This window comes from Drosophila subobscura, chromosome U (assembly GCF_008121235.1).
Source record: "Drosophila subobscura isolate 14011-0131.10 chromosome U, UCBerk_Dsub_1.0, whole genome shotgun sequence".
In the NCBI taxonomy this organism is placed as follows: Eukaryota; Metazoa; Arthropoda; class Insecta; order Diptera; family Drosophilidae; genus Drosophila; species Drosophila subobscura.
In genome coordinates, this window is record NC_048534.1 from 1761989 (window position 1) to 1784330 (window position 22342).

Sequence of the window (22342 nt, forward strand, 5' to 3'; positions counted from 1 at the left end):
GGGAAATGGATGAGGCTGTGGATGTGGATGGGCTGTGAGCTTAGGGCTGGTCATATGTTTAAGTGAATCTGAACGAAAGAGAATGGTTCCTGCAGAAAAGTTTCTTAATCGTTCTTTGAGGGTTTTCCATTATTATCGCCGACTTGTCTTGGGATAGTTGAAAGCCGAGTGTAAGACCCATAAAAGGATGCTCCACTTGCCTCCTGTCACATAGTGTTTTTGTCGTTTTGCCAGCCCTGACAACAAGGCTCTAAATGCGTTGGCCGTAGCCTTGGCGACCGCCTGCTAAAAATGCGCAGCACATCAAATCCCTAAATCCCCTCCAGCAAATTTATATTAATTCACTTTTGGACATTGCCTGTCGCTCGTTTTGCGTTTGCCGACTCTGCCTTTGCGTTCTGTTCCGTTTTCGTTCTGTTTATACTTGGTTTTTGGCTTTGCCAATTTCCTGTGCACCAAATGCTGTCTCTGATCCTGCTCCAGCTTCTGCACCCCTGCTCTTCCTTCTACTCCTCCTTTGACCAGTGGTTGCCCACGTCTTGGCCTGACACTCGGTGACATTGAAATGAGCACTTTAGGCAAATACTAAGGCCCAAGGCCCAGGGGCACTGGCCGGCCTCTCGGTTGTTCACTGGAGGATAGCGGGTAACAGGGGGTGTAGACCTAAAGCAAATAACGAACTAAACACCAAAAACAGAAGTCGTCAAATGTTATCAAATGTATTTTTATGCTCTTTTGATTTTTATGACCGTGGCGGGGTGGCAAAGGAAAATAGAACCAAGCGCAGGGACCCCCTCCGTGGCAGTGGCAGTGGCGCAGGACACTTGATAAGTGGCAGTGTCGCAGGACACTTGATAAGTGGTCTAGGGAATAGGGCTTAGAAGTAAGCCCTAGAGCAGTGTAGAACCCTGCATCTGTTACTGCTCTGACGATGGCGATGACGATGACGATGACGATGATGTTTGTAGGCCGCTTATAACCTCGGGAAGCGGTGGGGGGCAAACGAATAGTTTTCTCTCGGCTACGGCTACTTAAAATTAAACAAATTACTGCCAGGGATGGAGGAACGAAGGAAAATTGTTTATCCTTGTGTTGTCGTCGAATTGTCCTCGCGGCAGTCCTCGTTGTCAGCGTTGTTTTCGTCAGTTGGGGGATATATGTATCTGCTCGTATCTAGCAAAATACATGTGTGCAGGCGCGTGCTGGAATTAAATGTGCCGTGAAATAAATCCAAGGGAACACGACACAGCCAGAGAAATTCACTGCCAAATGTCCTTCACAGCGGATGAATCCATGTCTGTCTGTGTCTGTCTCTCTGTGTGTGTCATTAATAGAAACAAAAAGTGAATTGAATCCGAAACAAAACGAAATTGAGTCGGACGGGGGAGTTTGCTAACAAGCGAAAGACGACCTCAACCTCGCTTTCTCCTCTCCTAAGGGAAGGCCAAAAGATGTGGTTGGTACAAGGAAAACAACAATTATGGCAGAGTGAACCGACGGACGGAGCCCCGAAAATAACAGCTCTTTAATGGGGATTAAATTTATAGAAATAATTCGACAAGCCAGCTGAAGGCTGGTGCTGAAATTTAATACCTTGTAATGACCCAGAAATAATAATCTTTGGGCCAACAATATTGATATGCCCTGGGGGTGGGGTGGACATGGCTGGACATATAAAGGTTAAGTAAGAGAAGCCCTCGATGTAGTCGCAGGAGTGGTCAAGTATTTTGAGCTCAATCAGACTGAAAGGCAAAGAGAGACAAAATCTAATATAAATAGTGCTTATAGTGCAGCTGATGGTCAGCAATCGTTCATTTCACGGTTCAATAGAAATAATCAAAGCATTACAGTTTATCTACTGTCAACTGAAAATTATACTTTCAGGCATACAATAACTAACTCAACAACCAACAATCTGCTGACTAATCTGAAGGAGAGGGATGTTCATTAATTGAATTGGGGAGGAATAACAACAAAGTCAGCGATAAGTTGTGTAGACAACCACGGAGAACTCATGGCCACTCAGACCCATTCGAACAATTAACCACTCAAGCCAAAGTCGGAGGTGGAGTCGAAGTCCTAGGTCCTAAACAAACCACATTTCTACGAGCAGCTGTGGAAACCCTGGCAATTAAATGGTAAGGAATTTCGGGGAGCCCACGAGCCAACAAAACACACACACAACATTTTACTGTGTCTGTCTGTCTGTCTGTGTGGGTTCCTTCCTTTGCCTTGTTTATCTCAACACAAAGATGACATTTGTGTTGAAACAGGCAAATTAGTATTTATTGCTTTTTGCTGCTGCTGACATATTATTTTATTTGTTTAATTAATTTACCAAAAAATGACCACAAAGCAATATCAACAACGCCTTTCGGTATTTTACTCTTCCTCTAACTTTCTGCATCTTCTCTTCCTCTACCCGTTTCCTTTTACGCTCTCTCTCCCTCTCCCTTTCTCTCTATCTGTTATGTCACATGGCATATGGCATTTGTAATAAATAAGCAACAGATAGCCCAAAAAAGACAATTAAAGGAGAGACAAAAACTTTGTGGCTCGTAAATTTTCCGGCGTAGTTTGAGTTGATTTAATCGCAGCTTTTCCTCCCGCTTCTTCTTCTTAGACTTTTCCAGGACACACACACAGCCTCGCACACATAATTAAATCAACTAAATATTTAACGTGCATTTGTCTGAGGCTCTCTTTCACATCGTCCTTCACCCATTCTGTTTTGGATTTTTATTACATTGCTGCGGCATTAAGTGTGCCGAGAGTTGCTTGTCCTTGGACTGATTCCTCCCCCATAAATTAACAATGGCAAGGACAAAATTATATTAAGTAAATCATGTGGTGATGTTCAATCCCTGCCTTCCCCTCCTTTTGCCATAGCTTCCCACTGTCTTCGCCTTTCCCTTGGTTCTTCTTTCGTTCCTCGATAATAATTAATTGTTGATAGCTGGAAATGCCTTAAGATGGACAGCTGGCATAATAATTTAATGACCATAAAAGGACACAAAATTAAAACTAAGTAGTTACTAGGAGAGACGTGTGAGACGCTTCATACGCGTCACAACTTTTATACCCGGTACTTAGCCAGTATATCTGAACTTTAGTGGGTTTTTTCAAATGTTTATTTTACGTTTTACATTTTTTCTACATAAAAGAGCTAAAAGATGTAGATGAACTAATTCTACATCTTTTCTCACGCCAATACGCTCTTTTAGCTCGCATTTTTTGGCTCCCAAGAGCCAGGAAGCGGCAGGGAGTGGAAATACACTTGTAACAGTGTGAGCACACAGATATCCGGGTGCAAAGTTTGGTGGCTCTAGCTTTTATAGTATCTGAGATCCAGGCGCTCAACAAGACGGAAGGACGGACGGACGGACGGACAGACGGACAGACAGACAGGGTTACATCGACTCGGCTATTGGTGCTTCTGTGTGTTACATATGTATGTACATCCACTTTGTGCACAAATACAACCCTATTCACTTTTTGAGTACCGGGTATAATTGTGGAAACTATACAAAGATAAAGTGTAAAATTTACATTGAAATTTGGCTCAAGAGCCTATGAACTTCCAGGGCGAAATCTTTCTATATACTAGAATTCCTTCCACAACAATAAGTACAATAGCAAATATAACTTCAAATAGCAAATATAACTTCACCAAAAGTATCCCTCATTGTGGGCACGGAACATTCATTCGTTCCTCTGGTTATAGTCTCTCTGGGAATCGAAATTGCAACCAAGTGAAAACGAGCATGTTACAAGTAGGCGTAACAGCAGGGCGTGGCCGCGTTGTCGTCGGCAGTGCCGCTGGGAGCAGCATCTTGCAACATTGTCGGTTTATGGGTCACAACCGTTTGACTGCATTCATGGATAGCCTGCTCCTCGGTCGTCGTTCGTCGCTCGTCTGCTTTTTGTAGCTTCGTTCTTATTGTTATGGCTAGTATTTCTTACGGCTTCATGTTGTCCATAATAAAGCAAACATATGACCATGATGAAACTATACAAGATGGTCTCCTCGGGTGGCGTTCGGGTTTGCTCGTGCCTATTAAGTTTCAGTGGGTGCTCGCTTGTTGTACGAATGGGCGCAGAAAATGACTTATTATGATTTCTTTAGAATTAAGAGCCTAAGCAAAAGAAGAGTGACTACTTTCAAGTAGCAGCTTATTGAAAAATAAAATTAAAAAAAAAACACTTGAACTATTTTTTTTATAACGGGAAAATTTAAACCCCATGCCAACATAGGACAAGTAATCATCACACGATAGTTTCGTTTCACTCACACTAACTACGCAAAACCCTTTCACTCGAACTTACCAACAGCATAGCTAGTGGATCACTTTTCCGACGAGACCACCTTGTATAGTTTCATCATGCTTATGACAAGCTAGAGGACAAGAGAGAGAGAGAGAGAGAGTGGGAGTGGGAGAGCGCAAGGAATTCTTGAGAGAATATATAAATGTTGAACCCTGCAGGCAAGCCAGAGACGAGCAGCCAATAAAGTCAGCGGAAGCTGAGAAAAGTCACGAAAAATGTTGCCAAAAAAATAGACAACAAAAACAACGAAAAGGAAAAGGATGGAGTCAAAAGGGTTGATTGGGGAGGGTTGGGGTGAATGCCACAGCGAGGCGGGAATGTACGAGTATCTCTGTGTGTTATTATTATTTTTACTGCAAGCCATTCGCATAAAGGACATAATCATATTTTTCATCAAAGTCAGCAACAGCGATAAAAACTACATACGTATACACAGCACACACACACAAACAGAAAGACACACACATGAGTGAATAACGGTTCCATATAACCCCTAGCCTGCTCTCTCCTTCTCTGTCTGTGGGGCTCAGTCGGAGTATTTCTATTCTGCAGTTGCTGTCAACATTTTTCATATCATAAACACTTTTAGTGTTGATATTACCAACAATAACTTTTCCCTCACACACACACACACGTCCGCATCCGCATATGTACATATGTATGTATGTATAACAGACACGCCCACCCGTCGCGTTGCGGCAAAGGTTCATTCTTCGATTCACAACTTTTTTGTGTGTCTTTTTCGTAGCTTTTTCTAACGTAGCAAACCGAGGCGAAAAATGTTCATGGCCTTCATGACAGGCAAACTCTTTAAGGATTCCGCCTTGTTTGATGGATAATGCATCAAAAAATATGCGAAGAATTCTTTACTATTGGTTGCACCTTGCTCCCATTTGGATTTGGAATAAAAACATTCAAAATTCTCCCAGCCAAAGATTTTCTCTAACGGTATCCCCGAATAACACATCGTACATGCCTCAAATTTATTTATGCCTCTTTGCGATCACAGTGCACAGTTTTGCATGCACTTGAGATATGTTTTGAAGGAATCCACGTTGCAAGTCAAGTTGCGTTCGCAATTTTCCGTAAATGCATTAAAATGCCAGCGCGGCATGTGACAGTTTGCGCCATCGTTCTGTGGTCTAAGGCAATGCGGCGGTGGGGGCGTGCTGTCGGGGATCGCTGAAGCTTCTTTGCGAAATTAAATTAAATTACAAATAAACTAAGAAAATATAATAACAAAATGCATTTTTGTTTGTAATAATTACGCTCAATGAGAAACCAATCGAACAGCAGAATGGATACAATGACAGCACTCAATGAGGCGGAAATTATCTTCATAGTTTACAGAAACTAAAGAAATGTTTGACACAAATAAGGGCAAATAATGTTGATATGTGCATAGAATTCGATTCGCAATGGAGTGGAAATGCTGCAAATTACTTTGATAAGCAGAACACATTGCATTTAGTTAAGGTATTTTATATTTGATGGGCAGAAATAGTATAGAGTGCTCTGGCGCTAATCACACTCTCGGTAAGCCTTAGATAAGTAATTGAGCAATATGAAAGAAAGTTGCCACACAGTTGGAATGGCAGGTATAAGAAGGTGTAGGAAGGAAGGCGGCTTGTCCCTGCCTGAATATTTTTGTACGCTGTAATTTTTATTTTTGCCGAGTTTTACGTGCTGCCATGCGGTTACGTTATTTCGTTGGTGTCTGTCTCTGCCGCAACTTTGATACTCTTTTTGTGTTGTGCTGGGTAGTGTGTTTCAATGAGTCACTTGGAATGAAATTAGTCTTCCAAAAGCTCCTCCAGATTTTTTTATACTGTTCCTTTTATTTACAGAGCATCAAAACTTTGTCCAACACCACTCATTCCCATCTGTTAGGGCTTCCCTTTTAGTGTTTCTTTCTTTTAATTTTTTGTGCTTTTCGTATTCGCGGGGGTTTTTGCAAAGATAATTACGAAAAATGTTTTGCGTGCCGCGTTTATTGCGCGATGGGCCAAGCATAATTATGACTCCTGCTGGGGTTTGCCCCCACCACCCACCGGTATTCTACTTTTCACTGTTAAAGCAGAATTATTTTTTTGTTGCCATTTCGTTTCGTTTCGCCGCTTGCTTTTTATGTATGGCGCGTGTGTTTTGTGTTAAATTTGTAGCTTCATTCCGACAAACAGGCCACGTAGATAAGACATTAAAAAGTACCAGATACCGCAGCAGAAGGAAGCAAAATCGAGAAGGGACGTGTGAGACGCTTTTTACGCGTCACAACTTTTATACCAGGCACTCATTAGTACATCTGTAACTTAGTGGCTGTTTTCAAATTTTACATTTTTTCTACATATGTCATCTACATCCCTTCTCACGCAAACACGCTCTTTTAGCTCGGTTCTTACATGGCCCTTCCCTACAGAATGCAATTTTTAGTTCTTTTTATCCTGAAATTTGTGGCTGTGGGTGAATTTTTGGCTTTGCGAGGGGACGTGGCGAATTTTTGGAATATGCATACTTGTAACAGTCTGAGCATACAGCCATCTGGATGCAAAGTTTGGCTCTCATAGTCTCTGAGATCCAGGCGCTCAACAAGACGGGCGGACAGACGGACGGAAAGACGCACAGACAGAGAGATGGCTACATCGACTCTGCTATTGATGATGATAAAGAATAAATATGCTTTATGGGGTCGGAAACGTCTCCTTCTGTGTGTTACATACATCCACTTTGTGCACAAATACAATATACCCTATTTACTCTTCGAGTACCGGGTATAAAAACCTGACAAAAAGTAGACAACAAAAAAAAAAAGAAAGAGAAGAACCAGAAGGAGAGTGCAAAGCAAAGAGTTGAGAGGATAATGTGCAGGACAATTGGCTACCTTCTTAGCCTTAGTTCAATTGTGGGCATCGAGGCTCATGGAAAATTTTCAATTTGCTATGTAAATAGTATTGTGCAGAGAGGAGGGAGGAGAGATTCCACAGCGATCTGGGTATCTGGGAATAGGCAAACACATGTTGCATGCCCCCAGAGCAGAGCATTTCACTTCAGTTTCCACATCGCCACGCCTTTGCGCCCATTGCCATGCCACAACTAACTGCATTTTTCCATTCGAAACTTTCTATATGTGTCTCTCTCTCTGTCTCTCTGCCATTCCGCTTTATGTTGCAGTTTTGACTATATTTCCAACCATGTCTCCATGGCATCCCAGGCACTCTAAGGCATTGAATGGCACTCCAGCCGCTATGCACCTCTCCTGCTCCTCTTCTCACAGTTATGGCCATGTCGGATGGCGCATAGCATCAATACCTTTGATGGCTTGCCAAACAGTTGGAATATGATTTTTGCAATTTTCGCAAGAACTCAACCAAAAAATTAAACTCGACTCTGAACCACCCCTCCACCCTGCTGCTGCTGCGACTGCTACTGCTGAAGAAATTGTAAACTTTTTAATACGTTCTGGGCCAGCTGCACTCCCCCTCGCCAATCTCTGGCCGGGGCAGTCAATAGAAAATAATACATACATATGTATAAAGAGAGAAACCTGGAATCTCTCTTGTCTCCAATTCCAGTAATTTCGTTGTTTCTTTTTTGCATTAAAAACTTTTTATATTTGAAAATTATTTTTTAATTAAGGCACTTTAATTAACACACATGCACACACACACATATGTACATACATATGTATGTATGTATGTACATCTAATGACACACGCACCGGCAATCTAGCACACACAAGTCACACTCGTACAAGTTGCTGTTGCTATCGATTATTTTTGTGTTTGTGTCGCATAAATTGTTCGGGGAAGAGTCGCTCCGCTTGGCATAATTTCACACGGCCATTGCCGCATGTTGACACAGAATTTAAATTTATTTTTTTGTCGCTTTCGTGATTATTTTTACGGCCCATTCAAACAAATTGGGGGGTATATGCGTTAGCCTGGAATGTTTGTCCACGCTGAAGGATGTCTAATAAAACAAAAGCAAACAAAAACGAGGAGGTACGTGTGAGACTCTTTGTTCGCGTCACAACTTTTATACCCGGTCTCAGCCAGTATAAAAATATTTATATATGAATGCATATACAGCTGTGAAAAAAATAATAGCACCACCACCACAAGCAATTTTCAAATAGTTGCCCAACTCACATTTTTAACTTTAAGGAAACTTTAAGCACATTTTTAGAAAGGGAAGACTCTTACAAATCTGGGAACAACAAAAAAAACAACCTTTTTTGTAAGGCTTTAAAGTTATTTAAGGAACTTTAGAGAAACTCGTAAAATTAGGCGAAAAAAATAATAGCACCACTTTTGAAAAATGGATTTAAAATTTAAAAAATGACCAACAAGTAATGAGTTTCTTAGTTAAAACTTTTGAACTATTAATTCTAAATCAATATTTATCATTCAAGATTTAGTTCAGTGTCCTATTTTGGCAACATCAGCTGCGCAGCGTCTTGGCATGGAATCCACTAAGTCCAGGCATAGCTTTTGGGGAGCTTTGGATCAGGACTCTTAAATTTGTTCTCAAAGTGATCCGACAGTGGTTGGTTTGGAATCAGCAACTGCCTTCTGGACGTCGGACCACAGATTTTCGATCGGTTTTATGTCAGGCGACTGTGCAGGCCACTTTAACACGTTCAGTGTTGGCCCCGAACCATTCCTTTGCTTTCATGCTGGGGCTATTTTCCGTTTGAAAGACCCATACGAGTGGAACTTCGTATTCTGCAAAGGGTAGCATTACTGTCTCCATGAAATTCAAGGACACGTGCTGATCCATGATGGTTTATAGTCAATGTACCATTAAATTCAACCTTTTATTTTTAATGGTTTTCTTTGGTGTACTGGTGTTCCTTGAACGTCTTAAGTATGATCTAGATCCCTTTTCAGTAAATAAAACACTTTTTACTCATCTGACATTAAAATTTATGCGCCATTATAGGGATGTCCAATTGGCATGCTCCCTTGCAAACATCATGTGCTTAGTAATTTGCCTGGCGTTTAAAAGTGCGATTTTTTTTGGGCAGCAGGCTTTTAGGCTATGTTGTCTAAGATATTTCCAAACTTTCTAGCCCGTCGCTTTTATTTTAAGCTCCTTTTTTAAGCTCGATAGCAGGCTTGAAGGGAACCTTCTTGCTCTCGCGAATCAGACTTTTGACCCTAAAAGGGGTCATAGATCGTTTTCATCCACGTGTTTTACACTTTTCTTCATAGTTTAAGGGGTTTTTAATCATTTATTGAAACTGCCTACCAATTGACCAAATTCTCTGTAAGTTTTTACGTCAAACATAAATTTTTTGCAAGGGTCGCGCTTTTTCGCATTTCAGAGCTTTCCACGTATTATTGTAATGATTATTATTAGCTTTTATGATAGAAACAATGAAATATTAGTTAAAACTAATAAATACATGGTTTATATAAAGTCAATTCCGCGAAATTACGGATATTCACTTAAAATAGTGCTAACGGTGCTATTATTTTTTTCGCCATATTCGTGGTATTTTTTCCTTAAAGTTAAAGTTAAAAAAAAAATATAAAGACAAAAGTTTGAAGAAAGGCAACACTTTGTTTGTTAATGGGGAATACTTAACTATATGAAAAAACTAAAAATTTAAAAAAATCGCAAAATGTGTTGTAGTGGTGCTATTATTTTTTTCGCAACTGTACATATGTACATCTGGGCTCGGCACCCATACAATTAACGAGCCGTTTTTGAGTTTGTGTGTGAAGACGCACGCAAAACGGAACATTTCACTTTATTGATATTGGTACGAATCACTGTACGTGAGGGCAGCGCAGCAGCAGCGCAACAGCAGCGCAACAGCAGCGCCTTGTCCCGCACCCCAGGGATAGGGCCGTGCCGAGCCCTGACATACATACATTCATACATATGTACGTGACCTTAGTGCGATGCATATGTACATTTGTAATTTCGAATTTTACATTTTAACCACATCTGGCATCTACATCTACATAACTTCTCCCGCCAACGCGCTCATTTAGCTGCATGCTAAAATTTGTTGGCTCTAGCTTCTGTAGTCTCTAATATTCAGGCGCTCATCAAGACGGACCGACAGACACACGGACTGACAGACATGGCTATGCGACTCGAGTATTGATAGTGATCAAGAATATATGTACATATGTATATACCTTGAGGGGTCGGAAACAACACCTTTTGTGCCTTACATATATCCACTTCCGTACAATATACCCTATTTACTCTTTGAGTACAGGGTACAAACACACATGCTTGTCTGTACGGAAGGAACGATTTTCTAGAGGACAGCTCTGCTACATCCTGATGGATTGTGGTAATTTTTAGAGGGTATTGGGAGACGTCTTTGATTTAGTGTGATTTTAGAGCGGGGTCGGCACGGCCCTCTATTGTGCATAGGACAAGGCTCTGACGCGGCGCTGCACTATGGTCCCAGTGACCACTTTTCTTGGCCAAAAGCTAATTTTTAAAAGCTAAAACCAAGACGTGGTTTTTGGCGCTCTATATTAGAGAAAGAGTGACCATCAAAGTAGCGTAACAGAAATTTTCATAGATGGCGCCACCTTCGCAAGATCAGCTGTGAAACCCAGCGGTCATTATTGAAAAGCACGTGCAGTGAAAAAATACCAATTTTAAATATCTCATATATTGAAAAATACGATTAACTGATCCCATTTTTTGAATTCATTTTATTCAGTAGGGTTTTTACTACGTGTTTTGTAATGTGAACGGTATCTAGTAGTTGGCGATGTCTTCGTAATTGTACAATGTCAAAGTGAGGCCTTCAATATGTATCAGTTCGTAGTGAAAACTAATTTTTGAAAAAGTTTTTTTAATAGAGTGCCACCTAGTCCCACCTTGAAACCTATTGTGTGTCTTAGAGCAATAAATGATTGTTAAAATGTATATAGTCAGAAATGACACATTTGACCACAACTCTTACAATTTGCATTTATAGATCATAACCTCTAATGAGAAATTTCAATGTTTTTTCGCCGTTTCAAGAAGAAAATTGTGAAGTAGGGTGCCATCTTGCATTTCATTTAAGCCACAGTATTAGTCACTAGCTATTTTGGAGGGCTAGAGTTTGATATTGTTTTATAATGGAAACTCCTCTGGAGAATGCTTTGTGGGACAAAAAAATTCGATTATCTTCCATTTTTAAGCTGTTTTAACTGGCTTTTTTTTTAGAATCTTTTTTTTATAGAATCTTGGTCTGCTAAACATATTCCCATCCTTATTTTGCTTCTAACATTTTGAGAAAAAAAAATAAGAACCGATTTTTCCTTAAAAAAAGGAGCTGCCACGCCCATTTGTTCAAAGAACTTTCCTCTTCCTATTCTTAACTTATATCAAAAGATATATGTATGTATGTACATATGCGTGCCGAGGACTGTTTTAAGGGGAAACAAAGTTCGTGGATGCATACAGGAATTAAGTTAAATATTCAGCTTGTAATTTGTTAGAAGAAGTAATTAAATCTTGAGGAACCTGGACAACCTGGACCGGGACAATGTGTAGACATTTTGGTTCATTCAGTCCTATCCTTATGCTGATAAGCCTCTGCAGATTGAGTTAAACTCTATTCCCAGGGCATTCCCTGCTTCGTAACACTCTGCTGCAGATTATTTTTTAGAACATTTCTTGTTCGTCGTTATATAACGATATTGCTGCCTGCTATTACATAGTTCAACTCAGCTAGGTCCTGGGAGCTCCGAGACTTCTCCAGGCGCCTGTAATTTATTGACATGTTTCTATGTACATATGTATGTTTGTAAATAGCTTTCTTTTTTCTCTCTATACATTCATATGTACATATATATTTTTAGGCCAAACTCGAGCACTTAGCCATAAATTGTTGCGTTGAGCGACGAACACAAAGGAGAAACGAATAAAAAATAAAAGCACCTCAGTACGGTTCGGTACGGGCCCAACAAAATTCGAAAGCAAAAAGCATATGGAAAGAGGCATCTGCTGCCTGCCGCTGCCGTTGCGCTAAATTTCATTTCATGCAGCGCTGCGTCGCAACGACATCGAGTCGGCTCCGTTGGGGTCAAGCTGAAAGTGTAGGCTGCGATTTATAGCCTCTGGGCCAGCTCAACCCCTGGGGACTCTTCTTTGTCGTCGCATTCCTCGCTGCCTGTAGTTGGGTTGACAAATATGTGCAAAATTTGTGCGGTCAAGTTGCCCGTTAATTGAGTTCAAATATGCAATTACATATGCATTTGTTTATGGCGATTGTTGCCTGCCTGTCAGTTGACGCAATAAATCAAATTATAAAACGCTGATGGTTTAATTAAAATCGCCAGTAACAAAACAAAAAATACAATGCGAATCAAGACACAAACGAGAAGGGACGTGTGAGACGCTTCTTACGCGTCACAACTTTTATACCCGGTACTCAGTAGTACATCTGTACCTTGGCGGCTTTATCAAATTTTAAATCTGAAATTTTACATTTCATTACATTGCTGGGCGGGGTGGGTGTAGCCTATGGAAATTAATTACAGAATGTCGTTCTTAGTTTTCTTTTATCTTTACAACTGTGGCTGTGGGAGATTTTTGTGGGGGCGGAAGGGGGCGTGGCACATTTTTGAAATACACTTATAACAGTGTGAGCATACAGAAGTCTGGATGCAAAATTGGTTGCCCTACCTCTTATTGTCTCTGAGAACTAGGCGCTCATAAGGACGGACAGACGGACGGACAAACAGACAATGCAAATTAACTAATGACCTCATGTAGGGTGGGTGGGAAAGTGGAATGGCGGTGTGGTGGATGATGTGGATTGAGCCATCGACTCGGCTATTGATACTGATCAAGAATACACATACATATGTATATACTTTATGGGGTCGTAAACGTTTCCTTCTGTGCGTTACACATCCAAATTGTGCACAAAAACAATATACCCTATTTATAACAAAAACAACACAAATAATGGGGAAAAAGGAAAACTCTGCGCATCGCCGCCGCATCTCATTAATTTAGCTAACAAAAACTGCGGTTTCCATTTAATTAAAAACCACTAAAAAAAATGTGTAAATATTGGAATCTTTATAATTATTTGAATTATAATAAATTTGCAGAATAATTCAATTATGAAAGTGACCCTTGGTCGGGGCCGGTCCGGAGTCTCTCTCGTAAAATATGTTGCAAACTGTGGCCCACCGACGCGTCGGTCGCTGGCCAAGTCATTTGAATGTTAAAAACAAAAGCAAATATTAACTTTAAAACTTCTCTCTCACTGCTAATTGCGTTGACAATGCCACGGAACAAAGCGATCCGGAAATATAAAGAGCGCAAGGAGCCAGCCGGGGGTCAATGTAGAGTAGGACTCGCAAGGGGAACGCTGTGTGAGGAGTGTGGTTCGCCTTCTGCTAATGAACATCGATTTGGCCTCAGCTGTGCGGGGCAGCGCGAAAAACGCTTTCCCCCGTAATCGACATCGGAATTTAAATTGACTCATTAAAACGGAGCAAAAAGCGGGTCGCACGACAATTAAACAAACGTCCCGCCTCCGCCCGTTCAAGCGGCATCCTCTGCTCCGTCATCCATTGCTGCCCGGCAACAATCTCCCCATACTATTCACAGTCACGTCCCGATTCGGGCTCAATCCACATCATCCACCACACCGCCATTTCACTTTCCCACCCACCCTACATGAGGTCATTAGTTAATTTGCCAAAGCGGCTTCACTTTGGTAATACGCAGACGGCAGAAGCTAAACGGCAGCAATGGCTTCGAGAGGGCAGGAGGATGGCTGTGTAAGTGTTATAACATTGTCAGAAAGTTGCGATAATGAACAGGAGACCGGTCCGCTTTTTGTTGGGTTATTTTTCCCGGTACTCCTTTCAGTCATTCGGGGAACTTACATATACATTTCCCCATAATGCTTCGGTTTATCTGAAATTTTTTCTTAATATAAATTTAATTGGAATTGGTAGTCGTTTATGGGGGAAATGCTTGATTTCTTTTTATTGGCTTATTTCTTGAATGATTTCAATGCTTAACGTTCTCTTTAAATAACCGTACAACTACCATAAATACTTGTGCTTTCTATTCTGTAGCGTAACTCAAACCAAATCTACCAATTATGTATCCGCCATAACGTGATTAAGGATTCTAAAATTAGCACTGACCTTTCAGCTTTTCCTGAGGAAATTATACTTCCAAAATAAATCAATTCCCAATTGCATTTAGTGTATTTTGGTTATATTTATTCCATTTTTTTCACAACATTTTCATCAGATTATGAACCCCAAACACTTTTCCCCAAGGATACAACGTATTCGCATCGGTGACATCAGCTGACTTTCATTGTCTACGTTTATTAGAATTCCCATTTGGGCTTTCCACTGTCAACTACACGCGGCCTCTGTCCCCGTCTAGTAATTTATATTTACCACCTACCCTGGACTCCTTCCTTCTGCGTCTTGTCTCCGTCTCCCGTCTTCGTCTGCGCGCCGGCTTGGCCCACCTTCTGCGTTCGTTGCCTTCGTGCGGTGCGTGCCGAGCCTCAATCTGCCCAGGCTATTAGATTTTATTGAGCCGCTGATTTACACAATGCGCTTCAATTCAATTCTCTGTCTGCTATGCTCGTTGTCTGTAAATATGTTGTCTCTTTTCTGTTGTCAGGGTACTGCTGGGTGGGTGATCGTTGGTCTTCTCAGTCGAGACAAACGCGAAGCATCTAATTGCAGAAAGAGGAAAAAAATTCTAAACGGTAATTTAATTTACGCACATCGTTGGCAGGGTGAAGTGGAGGAAAAATCAATACGGAAACAAAAACAGCCTGGTCGAGCAGCCGGCAAACAACAAAAGCATAAATCACGCGCATAATTTTCTTACCATTTATGGTTTCTTTCCGTTTGCAATTTCTATTAAAGGCTTTTCCACTCTCCGAAAAATGGGGCGGATCGTTCGTTTTGTTTACGTTTACTGACCTCAGGGCGACTCTGGAATTGGTATTCTTTTACGTTCTACGTTTCGTTATTCCTTGTTAGTTTTGTGGTGTTGTGTCTAGGTAATTGCTGGAGCGTGTGTACAGATTTGTATTATGCCATGGCAAGAAAGCCACAGCGCGCCAAACACCTGCTACAAAAACTAAGAGAGAGGCCTCTTCAGGTATCCAAGTGTGACAAGCTTTGACTACCTTTGGCAATACTCACCTGCACCGAGCTAAATTAGAAATTTTGTTGTGATACAGATTTAAATGCTCTCAGCCTTATCTCAACGGTCACCATTCCACGTTTCCATACTCCACTGTACCCATTTAATTTGAAGCCTTCCACAATTACTTTGTTGACTATATTTAACCTTTATTTCCAGCGAGTGAGACTGCTCAATGCCCAATGTAATTTATCAATTCTTGTAATTTCAATGCCTCTTTGGCTCACCATATAATTATTGAATAGTTAATTGTGGCCGACACATAATTATACTTACTGTACTCAGCTAAAGGAAATTCCACTTTCTTTGCTTGTAGGTCTGGAGATTCAAGGGTAACACAAGACGATAATTGGCATCGAAAATTAAAGTGAAGGGGCCAGCGAGGAGTATAATCATCAGTAAAATTATGAATATATTTTATTTTATAGATCCTACACAGTAAGCCGGATCTCCAATATTCAAATAATGGGAAATATAAATAATAAACCGACGGTAAAAATCATGGCAAGCTTTCCGACTGGGGCTTAATTATGTTGATAAACATGAAGTATGCTTTTAGGCTTGACAGTATACATACATTCAGGCGGAGCTGAGAATACCTGAGAACGTACTTGATATCCTTCATAAGGAATCCATTTACTCGAAGGGTTTTTACCTATCACTGCGCTGTTGGGAAATGTTCCACTTTTTGTTTGCAAAAATTATACACATTATAATTATACATTTTTTTATATTAGATGGAGGGAAAATATTATGTTAAACAAAAAATTACGGGAATATCTTATACAATGTTATATTTTATAAAAAAGACGTGACCGAATTTTTAAAAAATATATCGAAAATAATTATGTTTTTACATTGACTTCCTGGTGTACTGCTAACATCTTATTTTCTTTGATTTGTCGAAATTTTGAACATAATATCAGTGCACGTCATCTTAAACTGACATACATATGTATGTACATATATATGCACATACAGCTGTGTGCAATGAAATAGTGGTGCCGCCCCTCACCACTTTCAAAACTATTTTTAAGACATTTTCAATCATCCAAATTAAACAAGTTAAACCTTTTCAGAAAGCTAGAAATGTACACATTAGAAACAGGAACATTTGCATTCCATCTTCTTCTTTTACATGACTTTACAAAAATACCCATAAAAAGTGCTGTTCAATGAAATAGTAGTGCATTTTTTTAAAATCGAAAAAAAACCGATACATATCTAAACCGTTAATACTTATCTTTCATGCTCTACATGTTTCTTGAGGTTTAATATTTAGTTTTTTATCAATTTTGATTTAATTACTTTCTTGCTCCCGCATGGAATAAATCAATAAGGTCCTGCCCAAGCTTCAATAGGATTTTAGCCAATCATTTTTTAAACATTGGCTCTCACTTTGCTCTGGTTGCCGGAATTGCATTTATTATAATGCTTTTGGCATTCCCCCATAAGATTTTCATGACCAGATCCAGGGACTGATTTGAACATGGAAAAACGCCGATCTTTTCAGGTGAAACCCAATTTCTGGCGAGTTTTCATGAGTATTTCGGATCATTATCTTGTTGAAAGATCCTTTTTAAAGGTGTTTTTCAACTGGAATATGAATGTAATGTATGCAAAAGTATGCTGGCCCACACAATTTTGTGAAATACTCCAACGAAAGGATAGGAAGTAGCACTTCATATGGGCTGGAGCTCATAGGGCTCAACCCAACATGCCCAAAACTGTTTTTTTTTCAAGAATTTGTGCACTAATCTGATACCTGTGAACGCCAAACATATTCTTTTTGGTATTTATTACCATATTATACAACTTTACACTCATCAGTCGAAAATATTTTTTTTCACTGTGACACAGCTCAGTCAAAAGCGTTCTTGCGAACTTTAGCCGTACACCCCTATACCTTCAGAACCAAACGCGTAGCTTTCTGGGAATTCTTGCAATTAAATAATGTCTAGTCAGCCGTCTATTAACTGTCACAACACTTACAGAGCGATATAAAATTGTTTTCATAACTTTTGAGGATATTGAAGTGCTTGACCTTGCCTTCGACCATCTTCGACCAACCTCTAAAATACGTTTTTCGCATAAAAGATCAGTTTTCAGGGATCTTCTTCAAGTTAAAAGCACATTCAACTTAGTTTTCAATTCCATTGTACCTCTTGGCTTTAGTTATAAATCAAAATCTTAGGTATCCTCTACTGGAGCAAAACAATGATTTTTTCAAAGCTCCAAAAATAAAAATACAGCCATGTCCAAACATTTCTTTCATCAAAATATTGGCATCCTTTTTCCCACCTTGCAAATAACTCCGTATTTTCAAACCCTAGGTGATATACCGAAAATTTAAATTTGTAACGTGAAACGATTATAATAAAAACTCAATCAAATTAACCTGTTGAGCCCCGGTAAGCTCTGTTAAATTTTGGATGTACATAACTTTGAGGATCAATGTTTTCGGGATAAATATATTTTAAATAATTTTAAGAAATTGGCGGTCAAAAAATTAAAGACGAGACATTTTTAAGTTTCGCCGAGCGCATAAATTCCAAAAGTGAGTACCAACAGTGGACGTATCTGAAAAGGGCGCTACTAGGTAAAACAATCATCTCTCATTAGCGCCCTCATGATCGGCGACGGCCACTTTTAAAACTAAGTTAAGTTAGTTACAGAAATCGTCGTTGGTCATAGGGCCATTATGGAATATCTTGACTCAAATGTCCGCAAAACTAAACAGATTACAGACTAGCAGGAGGTACTTATTTTCATTATCTATTTTTCATCGTGTCAAAGGCGGGCCGCCATTAACCTGCGCGCAAATTTCAAATGTGTGGAATGCCTTTGAAATTTCTCGGCCGATCTGGGTTTTTCCCACCCTTTCGTACTCAGAATAGCTTCCCCGATCCTTTTCAATCAGTTTCGCTTCAAGCACCTCAAGGATTAAGGATAAACTATCCTATACACAGACGTGATACGTGTCCTCGTGAGCGTACGAATTTTATTTCATAATATAGTATAGTATAATAATAATAATAATAATAATAATAATAATAATAATAAAGTATGCCATACTTCTTTTATAAAGCTAGTGAAACCAAGAAAAACAAGGATGAAGATTGTTTTAAAGCATGTTTTTCAAACACTCAAGCACATTAATGTAAATGGTTTTCCACTGGGAAAACACATGATTTAAAGACTCCTCATCGATGATCGGCCTTCGGCCTGGATGATCGTGTGTTGCTCCGGTTTCCTGTGATCGGTTAAATTTCCCTCATTTCATGAGGGGTCAAAAACAGACATACATACATATGTACTTACTTTACTTACTTTGATATGGTAATATAGTAATATTGAAAGTAATTTAAAGCTAATTTCCCTTTTTCCGCTGTCAATTCAGCTCAAGTTCAACGTTTCATGTGGCTTACCATTCTAGTGGGAGTGAGCACTACGCTTCGGCATTGCAACCACCCACGAATACATTTAATTTACTAACAAGGCATGTCCGCAGGAAGGGGTGAAAGGGTTTGGGACATGGAGACAGGAGCATATGAAATTTTAAGTAGTTTTTTTTCGCCTCGTACTTGCGGTTTGTCTTGCGGGTGTTGGGGATTGCGGTTGGCAGGCGAACAACGGAGATGGGTGGCGTATTTGAGTTTGAGTGGCGAATTTAATTGGCCATGTGTGTGTGGGCTGAGAAGGATTCCGGACATGTGTCCAAATAGATTAAACAAAAAGCCGAAAATTCAAATTAAATCCTGAAAACTTGTTCCCGACTTGCAAACAAATAATTTTCGACCACAGAGGGTCATCCAGCAGCAATAATAAATTAGCTTTCTTAATTCGGTTCTTGTAATTTATCTATATTTATTTTTGTCTCTCCTTTACAATCCGATCTTTCCGTTGTCTCTGTTTGGTTTTTTGTCACTTTTTTGCATGAGTTATCTAATCGTATTTGTGGATATTTATGCTTATGTTGCAGTTTTAGTTTAAACTCTTCCATTTTCTTTGCTCTACATGGGTCTTAAATTTATCGTGCTTCTCTCTAACAATTAAACTTTACCATCTCTAAGCAGGACCTTTCGCCGAACGAATCGACTTTTTAAATATGTACTGTCTCTTATGTACCTACATACATAGATTTACATACGTTTACATAAACATTTACCAATATCATATTTACAAAAAATAAAAGGCTCATCTTTGGAGCTGGTTAATATTTGATGTTTACAACTATGCCAGAAGTGTGTTACGGGTAGTACCACACATTTATCTTTACTATTTCTTAACAATTATCTTATTTCTGATTTGGGAAAATGTATCCTACAAAATATCTATCTACTACATTGTCTGAGTCTTTTTGAAGTTTCCTTAAATTAGAGTGTGGTTAATCTGTTTATTCTGCCTGCTATATTATTTACCCAATCGAAGTGGAAATGTAGTCAAAGCATTGGAAAGAGTATTGAACATTGATAGAAGAGTTATTCTTGAAGCAGAGATCTACTATAATACTCTGCGAAGGAATCTTTAAATTTTCTACTCTTTCTGATACGTTTATCCTTCCTTCATCTAATATTACCTCATCTAACTTCTGATATAACAATGGATATGCAATCGCCTTGAAGATATGCAGATATTTCCCTCACTTTTTGCTCAGTTTCACAGAGTTAGAGTAACGCTTGAGACGCTAATGTGTTAAGAGTAGATTAGATATGCACAGCACCTTAACGAGAATTAAACTATGTCATACATATACACATACATATACATATACATGTTCCTATATCCTAAATACACACTTACATACATATCTATTTATAGATCTGAAGATACTCACAATTACCAGGCGCCTCTTTTTCTGCCTCTGACCCAGCCTCTTACACACAACTCTCTGGCACGCGCTGCGTCATGAGGCAGTCCTTAATCGCATTTATATTAATGTTATCATCCAGGTCCTGCGAGGAGTTACACGAGGTGGTCGTAGTTGTGTTCGAGGTTGTGTTATTGGCCAGTCCTACAACGCCCATCACGCTGCCGGCGCTGCCCAGGAGTAGGCTGGATCCTGAATGGTGCGGGTGCTGCTGCTGCTGCTGGTGCTGGTGATGATGATTATGGTGTTGCTGCTGTTGGTGTTGCCGACTCAGTGTGGCCGTGTGAGTGGCGCCCCCTCCTGCACCCACTTGCTGCAGTGGGTGGTGCAGCCGCCCGCTGGCATACGCATTCAGTATGTAGCCCCCGCCGCAGCCCAGTCCAGGTGGCAGGGTGCCCACGCCGCTGCTGTGCACCGGCTGCAGGTGGGCCGCCAGCGTGGCCGTCGAGGAGAGCGACGTCGGGGAGCCAATGATGGTGCCGCCCAGTCCCAGTGGCGGCTTGCTCCCAAGGCTGCCCATCATGCTGCTGCTGGGCGATATGACGGTGCTGCTGCAACCTCCGCCCGCCGCTGCCACGGCCGCCAGCAGCTGGGCCCGCTGCGCATTGATTTGATTGTAGGTGACCGTCGTATTCGACGGATCGCCGGACGGCATCGTCGCAGTCGTTAGGGGCACCACCTGCAAGACACAAGAGGCATCAAACACGATGTGGTCATTCAGCTGGAAATTTCTCTGGCTCTGGAATGCCATGCCAGAGTTTTCTACATGAAAAAGTCGAGTATACTCCGATGAAAAATTGTTAATTTTATTTCGACTAACACTAGAGCTGAGCATATCTTTGATTTATAATGCATGGGATCTCGAGGTTATCGTTTGTTATTTCGGTAATTGAAATCAGTCCGATTCTGCCCTAGATTTGTCGGTATGAGAATACTCTCGATTAATGCATCTACAACTGCAATTCTCACAGTTGGAAAGCCTTCTTTAGTTTCTCCACCAGCAGTAACCACCAGAAACCAAAATTGCATAATCTTTTTTGAAGCGTTTAGTTGGACGAAGATAATTTAGAAAAATTCTCCTGACTTGCACAAAAAATTTATTTGTGGATATTTCCATTTGGATGAAACGACCGTTTTTATTTCTATTTCTATTTCTATTGCTATTTCTATTGAAGCACAGACCGTGCCACCCAGCAGCGCCAATCCAATTACCTTCAATGATTATACCAAAATATTTCGGGTTGAACGCCAAAAATGTTGTGAACCAACACGAAATTCGAACGAAATTCTAATTGAAATCTCTCAATGCAATTTGCACGTTGTGCGGCAGCAGGGGGAGGCAGGCTGAAGGAACGGTGTGAAATTGCCGTTTCGACTGTTATGTTTGGCAATATTTAAAATTATTTAATTAACGAATTGAGTTATGCTGCGATTGCCCACTCTCGACCCACCTACCCACTGAAAATCCCCAACCGATTGAGGCCCTGGCGCCTGGCACTGTGGAATGGTAATTTAAATGTAATTGAAATCTGTGCAGCAAATCCCATTTACAGAATGAAACAAAAATTCTCTTTCAGCGCAGCTCCGGAACCCGTTTTGGGATTCGTTTCGCTTTCAGATACTTCTCTCTTTTATCTGGAGGAGGGGTTCCCTCTCTCTCTCTCTCTCTCTCTTTCTCTCTCTCTGTGTGCGGCGTGGACGGATCCTTTAGATGGTATGGTATGCTATGGTCCATCGGTTTGTGCCATGGGGGAGTTGAAACCGCAGCGGTGGCTGATTTCCCGAGTACGAGTGCGGGTACGGGAACTTCTGTCCCTGTTTCTGGTTTTTTCTGCATTGCAAATTGGTTCGGTTTCGGGGCTTGAGTTCTCGGCTACTGGGTGGTGTGTTCAGGCTCTTGTTTATTTGCAGTTTAGTGAGATATAAATACATATATTCGCGGACTGGCAGTCAATTGGTCATAGTCTGTGCATATGGCCG

The 22342-nt window shown here is 40.5% G+C and overlaps 1 protein-coding gene and 2 long non-coding RNA genes across 5 annotated transcripts in view; 1 reads left to right on the top strand and 2 right to left on the bottom strand.

Moving 5' to 3' along the window:
• Positions 1-1148: 1148 nt before the first annotated feature.
• LOC117902032 lies at positions 1149-16292 on the top strand. 2 transcript variants are annotated; one of them, XR_004649355.1, is made up of 3 exons: positions 1149-2138; positions 15809-15984; positions 16041-16292. It is a non-coding gene; the product is annotated as an uncharacterized LOC117902032 (long non-coding RNA). The 2 variants fall into 2 exon arrangements; XR_004649354.1 differs by having other exon boundaries at positions 1156-2138; positions 16052-16292.
• LOC117900482 lies at positions 5276-5668 on the bottom strand. The gene is made up of 2 exons (XR_004649282.1): positions 5595-5668; positions 5276-5517 (listed from the first exon to the last, which is right to left on the bottom strand). It is a non-coding gene; the product is annotated as an uncharacterized LOC117900482 (long non-coding RNA).
• A 4026-nt stretch (positions 16293-20318) lies between the features above and the next one.
• The window catches only part of LOC117900751 (neural cell adhesion molecule 1), a 111658-nt gene continuing 109634 nt past the window's right edge, over positions 20319-22342 (bottom strand). Inside the window, exon 20 of one of the 2 annotated variants that reach the window (XM_034811232.1) lies at positions 20319-21041. In XM_034811232.1, coding sequence (XP_034667123.1) covers positions 20370-21041 — 672 coding nt within the window. In that variant the 3' untranslated portion in view covers positions 20319-20369. The remainder of the gene's footprint in view (positions 21042-22342) is intronic. The other variant, XM_034811233.1, reaches the window with a different exon arrangement.